Raw genomic sequence first — 8382 nt, 5'->3', positions numbered from 1 at the left:
TTGAGATTATGTTTGCAAGTATCGCCAATCAAGCAATTATCCTAGCCCATCGCCTTTTTGTCCTTGGTCGACTTGCTCTCATTGAGCCCATTCTCATTTGAGCCATCGTGAACACATTTAATTGGAAAATATGCACACATGGATAAATTCAGTTATCAAACCTCCATTTTTTGGTTGAAATTGCAAGTAATACAATGCAATTTATTCTAAAGAAAATTTTTGACAGGGAACGTGATACTCTCCTAAAGGAAGCATCTTCATGCTTTACAAATTACATTATAATTTAACTTTCAAAATATTTATGTTGTTTTCTTAAGTCCTTGCATCATTCAATCATCAACAATAACCATTTCCTTTTTTGGTATCTTCAACCATTTCCTTTTTTGGCATCTTCAACCCGTCAAAAATCATTAGTTGACCTTTTCATTTACAATGTAATCGTTTGAAGGGTTTACATGCAATTGTTTTCTCTTATATCTACCTTGGATCATGAGATCTTCAAAATAGTAACACTTATTTGGACCTTTTATTTGTAACAAAATTTTACTAAACTCTGACTGAACTTTTTTGAGCAAACAAATACCGAGTGAGCCATAGATCCAATCAATGGAAAGATTGATTAAAAAAATATGACTCATCCACATGTTTTAAAAAGGAAGATGGTGTATAGAGCACAATTTTAATTTGTGCTCATAGTGCCATTGAAGAGATGTTGCAGGTTCATAACATAAAACTCAATCAACTAACTTGTTTTGGGGAGAGTAAAGATTACTCATACTAACTAATGCGCATGCTCATATTGAAGAGGTTTCCTTGCATAATGACTTAGAAAACATCTCTTTAGAGATAGTAAAGACAACAATAAAGTATGTTTTTAAAATATTTTACTTAAAATTCCCAATGAAACATTAACGAACAATAAAAAATTACAACATTGATATCACTTTGTTTTGACACTTGACAAAAAAAAACATGGAAGTGACTTGAAACCTCGCAAGGTATTTCATGTAAAATTATAAAGTATTCATTATCATAATACTATGTGAGAGAGAAATAATGATAATTGATTCGTCATCGTGTTTGATAATTTGATCATATGGACAATGGATTCTATGGTTTCTGGATGTTTTGGACGCAACAGTGTGATCAAAATTATTCAATTGTAACTATAAAAAATTCAACCAATCCAAAGTCTTTTTTGAAACGTCTCACTTCATTTTAGGTTTAAAATTCCGCCTCTAAGCTCATAATGACACATGGATATTTACTTTTAAAGTTTTGGGACATCTTAAATACAAAAGTATAGTCAAGATAATTATATTCTCTCTCATATTATCATGCATAAAAATATTCATTGAATTATTGTGTGTAAATATTTTAAGAGAGGATTAAATCATTTTTAAGTCAAACAGCTCTTCCAAGTGAGAGACAAGGCACATGGATTTCATTCCAAGTAGAATTTATCAAACGTATCTTCAATATCTAGCTCAAACTTGTATTTTCTATACATGTTGTGATTTTAATAACTTGCATTTTCTATACATGTTGTTTTATTAAAATCACATAACATTGTCAAGAAAGTGTTGTCTATTGTGTTTGTAACATCCTTCGTTTGTAGTCATCAAGGATGGACCGCTTTGAAAACTGTTTTCAAGGTAACACAATCTCTCATCTCTCCGTGTGTTTCAACCATGCTTTGTACGATTGTCTTTATCTCTTTTATGATGGTGCAATATCAAAGTTTGCTCAAAATCCTACTTTGCTCCCTTTTTTTCACTCGAATAATGGAAATCCTCTCATTTTTAATGCAATCCTTTGAAGGGCTCACATGCTAGCTATGACATTGAATAATCAAGGACCCATACCTACAACATCTAATGGTCAAGAACCCAAAAAGTTATATAGCACTTTGAAGACGTTTCCAACCACACTTATAATTACACAACTAGGGACAAATGTGGTTTTTAAAATGATAATCCTTACTTGAATGTTTCATTTACAATGCAAAAGGCTAGCCACAACATCAAATGGCAAAAGACCCAAAATGTACATATTTGGATGTTTATTCTCACAACCAATTGGCAAAGATTAGATCCCTAATGCTATTTCAAAGCTTAAAGCCCATTACGTAGCCAAACTCTTGGTGCGATTGTGTCACCTAGAAAAATTTGTAGCTACGGAAGAAAAGAAATGTGAAGGTACCCCTGCTGACACAAGAAGATTTAGAAATTTTCTCATGTAGGAAAACAGTCTTTTTCAGAGTTTTTCATACAATGCATAACATCATGAGCTTTCGCTCGAGAGGCATCGCATACCTAGCTAAGTACGATTGGGGGCAAGGGACCACCAGCCCCTACACCGGGCCGACGATCCCCTACCCCCAACCGTACCTAGCTAGGTATGCGGTGCCTCCCTCACAAAAGCTCATGATGTTGAGGTAAGTCACAATGCGAGAATTATTGTGAGAATTTCTCCAAAACTTCTTGTGTGAGAACGTGGAGGCATTTCTCAAGCTGGTCCTTGAACGGTAGGGCGAATCGGTCGATGTTGCAAAAACTCACCTAAAAGAGAGATCATCCAAGAGCATCTTACTGAAGTTTCAAATATATATGCCCCTCTTTTTGAGAGCATGAAAGCTGACGAGCAAATGTATTTCGGATTTATTGCCACGTATATCCTCTTATATCGCGCTCTGCCTCGTGAAAATGTAATTTTGACCTTTTTCTAGAACAATTATTGCATATTTTCAAAAAAAAAAAGAAAGCACACATACGAAGATGTCTCTGGCCACACTATTCACATTAGGGGCAAATCTGGTCTCAAATTGAATAGATTGTCACGATGATTAAAAAAAAGCAATATGGCTTTCTGAAACAGTTGTTTGGAAAGAGGTAAAGTGACCCAACATTTTCGGAGATGGTTAAACCCCCTTGTTTGCATTTACAATCCAATGGGCAGGATTATGATTTCATCACTCGTTAATTCTTGAGATGGTGACTTCATGGTTTCATCTTTGAGTCTTGACATAGTGCTCAAGAATTTGGTAGTGTGTGTTAAGGACTTTTTCACTATCTGATGAAGATTTTGGTAGTGTGTTAAGGGCTTTTTCACTATCTGATGAGGGTTTGCCGCAAGCTTTGCAAATTGTATGTGAGAGAGAGAGAGAGTGAGAGAACCCATATGACTGTTTGAAACTCTACAGAATCTTGGCTTGGTATTTACTCATTAATGTACATGTGCCTCCAGGAAAATTTGCAAAATCAATGAAAGAATTGACTAGAAAATCAAGAAAATAAACATGATGCTGTCAGGGATATACATAATGTATTTACATTTGTAGGTGGAATACTAATACTTGCATGCTAAACAGGAGCTTTGTTGGCCATTAGAGGCTGGTAAGCTGGGTCAACCTCGATTGGTTTGGGCCCTGAATCCACTTGAGAGGCAATCTCCAATGTAGCACTTTTGAAGCACATCATGCCATATGGGACAGAAAAGAGGATCCCAATCACCATGAAGAAGCTTCCTAGGACTACATATTGGGCAAAGATATCCGCTTTTCCGATCTCCTGTAATGTAAAATTTGAACAGAAATAACATCCAACTTCATCAAAATCACAAACCGATCCTTGAACAACAAAAGCTTTGTAACCTTGAGCAGGAGCATTTGATGCTATCGTGAAGTAGAGAGAGAGAGAGAGAGAGAGAGAGAGAGAGAGAGAGAGAGAGAGAGAGAGAGAGAGAGAGAGAGAGAGCTAACAATAAATGCTTGAATGCCCGCCTGCGCTGCCTGGGCAAGCCCACAATTCAAGCTGAACATGAGTGCATACTTATCATTTTTTACCAGACTCCCACATTGAGCGAATAGAAAACATAGCAAGAGCTTCTCCACCCCCAACATGATGATGAAGAGAACGTAGGCTACCCACAGGGTTCTTGTATAAGCAAGCCCAAAGCACTGTACTCCATATATTATAGCGCCAGCAATATAAACAAAGCCACCGAGCCTTGCGAGAGGTTTCTTTAGGTAGACCGAGGTCAAAGCCATTACCACTGCCAATGCTGTACCGATTGCAAGAACTTGGCCATTATATGTAGATGCAGAGTCGATGGCTGCAAAAAGTGTTGTGCTATAATTGAGTGATAGTTCAAAACCAGCCAATGCAAAAGCCCACCTACAGTTGCAAACAAGTAATATTTTAAACCAGCAATTTGAAAAGCACCCCTCTAAATCAACTTAACATTCTTGTGAGACCATCACTTATCCCTCTTGCAAGCTTACCCTCTCAAACTTGTAAAAGAATTAAAACCAAACATTGACTTCTCTCTTAAAGGAGAGAGATTGCTTTTGAGAAGGAATCCTTAATGTGTGGCTTTTCCGGCCTTTATGTGAACATACAAGGAGAAATAGCCTACTAGGTGTATATGAGGCCTCCATATCCCGATTCAGCTTAGGCCCCACCCAATAAAACTGTTTCCTTAGTATGCTCATGAACACATGCACAACTGTAGGTTGGTTTATAGCTTACCCAAGCTCACCGAAGGGTTATACCGCGCAAGTCAAAACAATATGGCAGCCCACAATAACGTCTCTTGCAAGTCCTTTTAACTTTCTCCAATACGTTCAGGAAACTTAGGTGAGCTTGAAATGTATCCCTTGAATTCAGCACTTCGTTTCAAATAAACCATTTGTTGCAACTTCATAGAATTACATCTTCAATAATCAAGAAAATAATACCAGAAGATATTGACTCCAGTATAATACCAGTATCATAAAGATGTTGCAACAATGCTCAATCAAAGAGCATCAAGAGAAGTAGCCCATGAATCAGTATAAAAGCAATAAGGTCTGTAAGAGACGCCCTCTTGGTGTTGAACATATGGACGTACCACATCATCAATCGAGCTTTCCTGCCCCCCCCCCCCCCCCCCCCCCACACACACACACACACACACACACACATACACACACCCCCGCCCTGCCGGTCAAGTCAGGTTGAAACATCATCACCTTGTGACATTACCCCCCCCCCCCCCCCCCCCCCCCCCCCCCCCCCCCCCCCCCCCCCTTAAGAGAAGAGTAATTGCCCTCGATTACACCTGCAAAACAGATGAGTGCGTCACTGCGTAGCTGAAATCGGAATCAGTAGAGTTAAAGAGCCATGCGGTTAATTAAATGCTCCAAAACGTGTTACTGAAAACCCGAAACGCTGAGAGACGTTTCGCTGTTTTGGATGTGTCCGAAATGACGTTTCATGCAACTATGTCAAGGACAAACTGGTTGACTCTATACAAAGGAGTGGAGTGGCTCGCATCTTGTGCAACACACACTGCACCAAATTCAACCTGCTCATTCAACGTGCACTTTTGAAATAGTTGCAACTCAACCAAAATCCCCAAAGTAAAGCATTAATATCTGAGGAATATGTGCCAAGTCCTCCTCCATCCATTTTGCATCAAGAGCTGGATAATTCTTGGAATTGACCAAATATCTACGAACCAGCTTATCCTTCACTTTCATTTCCTAGTGTGCCCTAGGACGTGTTCAGGTGGTAAAAGAATCTCCTCGGTTTCTTCTACCTCTTGTTTCTCCTCTGGCTGCTTCCAACTATCTGGCAACTTCAATCTAAAGGATACATCATTGATCTTCTTTGAAATCTGGAAGGGCCATAGCATAGCATACTTAGCTTTGGAAACAGTCTCTCCTTACCCTTCTTTATAAGGCATGTCTTCTCAAACCTAAGAAGCACCCAATCATCTTCCTTCAAGTGCAAGCCACATCGATGCTTGTCTGTTGTAAGAGGCTTGAACAGCCAAGCAAGAAATCAACAACAACACACGAACGGAAACTGAAATTGGAGAGAGAGAGAGAGAGAGAGAGAGAGAGAGAGAGAGAGAGAGAGAGAGAGAGAGAGAGTCAACACGAAGCGGCGGAGTTCTGCTTTCTATATGCAATATATGCACTGGCCCCAAAGCCTAGCGCCCCTTTCGATATTTCTTTCTTTATTGATGATCACAAGGTAAACTGCCGCGGCCTCTCCACTTTACAGATCTCCGAGTTGCTTTGCCAGAGCTAGAGGCCTTGGCCACATATTTAAAGGGTACATAGGGCACGCATGCTTGTTGGGCAGAGGTGTGGGCACATGTAGCAGACGGAGGACGACGCGGGTATGCATGCTCAGCTGGAGCTGCCTCTCTCTCAGAGATTGAGCTGCTAGATACTTTTGAGGGCTTTTGTCTCGACATAGTTGTTAGGGAATATGATGTAGCTAAGTAGATATTTGAGTAGTTTACTTAATGGAGAGAGAGAATTTTTCACACAAGAGAGATTATAGAGTAGAGAGAGAGAGAGAGAGAGAGAGAGAGAGAGAGAGAGAGAGAGAGAGAGAGAGAGAGAGAGCACACACGATATACGTGGTTCACCCAATGTGGGCTATGTGAAAGCAGCCACTCAATGGTTTTAGTACTTCAAACAAGAAGTAGGTTACGAAGAGATTATACCCTTAATAGAGCTCCCGCCTTGCTTCACTCTCACTTCTTCACACCCACCTTGTTGCATCAACTTCACACTCCAAAATGTGTGTAGAAAAGGCCTCCTTTTATAGGCCAAAAGGGCGGCCCTCTCTGAGAGAGGCAGAGCTGTGTGTAGCCGCCCTTGTGTAGACAAGTCCGAGTTGAATTCTCCCATGCGCCCATGTGTGGCCGCCCTTGAGAAGACAAGTCCGATTTAAATTCGGCCACAACCCATTGACTTCCAGTCACCAGCCAATCGGCCCGCTGTTTTCCGACCACTTTCCGGGGGTAAATCAGGCTCCATACTTAACAATAGTTGCATTAAGGAGGATGTCCTCACTCCTGGTTTTTCCATATGACACAAGGAGCTCCTTGGTCCTCATCTACCTAGCCGTTTTCAGCAATTTATCAGTAGGACTGATCTATCTCACCCCCATAGAGGGAGGGTCTCGATGATATCAAAGGATGGAGGCCTATCACAATCTTGAAGTCGGCCTAAAAAATTCTAGCAAAGGCTCTAAGCTTGAGAGCCCACAGCCACTTTTTGGGAAAATTTGATTCATGCCACACAGACTAGGTGTGTCAAGAAGCGTAGTATCCTTGACAGTATCTTACGTCACATACAAGGGCCGCATGCGCTTATATTTTGTTGCTATATGATCATGTTGATTGGAGCTTTCTTGAGGGGACTGAGGATGGGCTTTTCTGAGACCTAGATAAGGGGTTGCACGGGGGAGAGGGCCAAGGTTTGCATTGACCAGACCTGTCAGACAAGGCTTTGAGTAGCTTTCTCACAACCAAGGTGTTTGGGCTCAGCAAACTGCATATACTTGTACGAGAGGAGTTTGTTGAATGCAAAGTTCGTTGATGACACTACATTATACTTGGACGGCCCGGAGGCCATTTGAAGAGAAACCAGCATGCCCTTGAGCGATTTTGTGTTGCTTAGGGTGGCTGGCAAATTGGCACAAGACAATTGCATTTTGGGTAAGCTGGTCATCCTTTCCTAGCGATGCAATTCATTCACTATGCTTTGACAGCAAAAAAGAAAAGGGACAAAACACTTTACCAAGACTTGGTTTACATGTTCCATCTTTGGTAAAATGATGATTGTACAGCATGGATAAGAACGCACCTTCATGGTGGCTCCTTTCTACCCTCCCCACTCTCTTCTACTGATGTTGAACTATTTTTCCTTCACACATTTTCTGTTGCTAAGATCAGATATCTTTGAACCCCAAAAGAGAGACAATAAAAGGACAAAGCTTGCCAAGGCTTTCAATTAAATAAACTTAGATATATGGGATCCTTAAAAGACTTACCAGGTTGAAAGAAGTTGAAGCCGCTTATCCATCCATGTTGCTTTGACCAATGACCAGAATCCCTTGAAACAAATGCATATTTTATTGTGAAGTCCTAAAACGAGACTCCTAAAGAACGTAAACAAAAAGAAATTTCGTGATCATATACTTGAATTTTGGAAAAAGGATTAAGCATAAGTTGTTGTTTCTGGTCCTCATCATCTGCTTTTGGTAGCATAAAAGAGATCACACAAGTTGCCGCTGCCTGCATAACAAAGAATTTCTCTCTCTTTAAAAAGAAACATGACACGATCCAAATAAGAAAAATGCTAAAACATACATATCAAGCATTTGAATGTTGTAATGTATAAACCAGATTACAACAACCAACAAAAGACATAGAAGCCTACTATAAATGCAGAGAATTTCTTTACTTACATTTATTCAAGATATGTGCAGCTCTGAAAATGTGCGTTAGCAAGCACGCTAGGCTATTACTATATCAAGTAGTCAATAGCTCTACATTTATTTTGCATAACTGCAATATCCTTAATGATTTATCATTAAG

At 40.0% G+C, this 8382-nt stretch overlaps 1 protein-coding gene across 1 annotated transcript; it reads right to left on the bottom strand.

Moving 5' to 3' along the window:
• Positions 1 to 2917: 2917 nt before the first annotated feature.
• LOC147447508 (uncharacterized) lies at positions 2918 to 8085 on the bottom strand. Its single transcript, XM_086524342.1, has 4 exons — positions 7984 to 8085; positions 7836 to 7897; positions 3761 to 4175; positions 2918 to 3569 (listed from the first exon to the last, which is right to left on the bottom strand). The coding sequence occupies exons 1-4, from the start codon at positions 8083 to 8085 to the stop codon at positions 3363 to 3365; spliced, it is 786 nt and encodes a 261-aa protein (XP_086380468.1). The 3' UTR covers positions 2918 to 3362.
• Between the last annotated feature and the right edge of the window lie 297 nt (positions 8086 to 8382).

The sequence above is a fragment of the Adiantum capillus-veneris genome, chromosome 11 (assembly GCF_014529385.1).
Source record: "Adiantum capillus-veneris isolate H3 chromosome 11, ASM1452938v2, whole genome shotgun sequence".
NCBI lineage: Eukaryota > Viridiplantae > Streptophyta > Polypodiopsida > Polypodiales > Pteridaceae > Adiantum > Adiantum capillus-veneris.
This window is presented reverse-complemented; position numbering and strand designations above follow the sequence as displayed.

Coding starts and splice junctions, on each gene's coding strand:
- LOC147447508 (XM_086524342.1), bottom strand. CDS start 8,085: ATGCAGGCAGCGGCAACTTGTGTGATCTCTTTTATGCTACCAAAAGCA. Junction 7,898..7,983: donor ATCCTTTTTCCAAAATTCAA/GTATATGATCAC, acceptor ATTTGTTTCAAG/GGATTCTGGTCATTGGTCAA. Junction 4,176..7,835: donor CTTCAACTTCTTTCAACCTG/GTAAGTCTTTTA, acceptor TTGCAACTGTAG/GTGGGCTTTTGCATTGGCTG.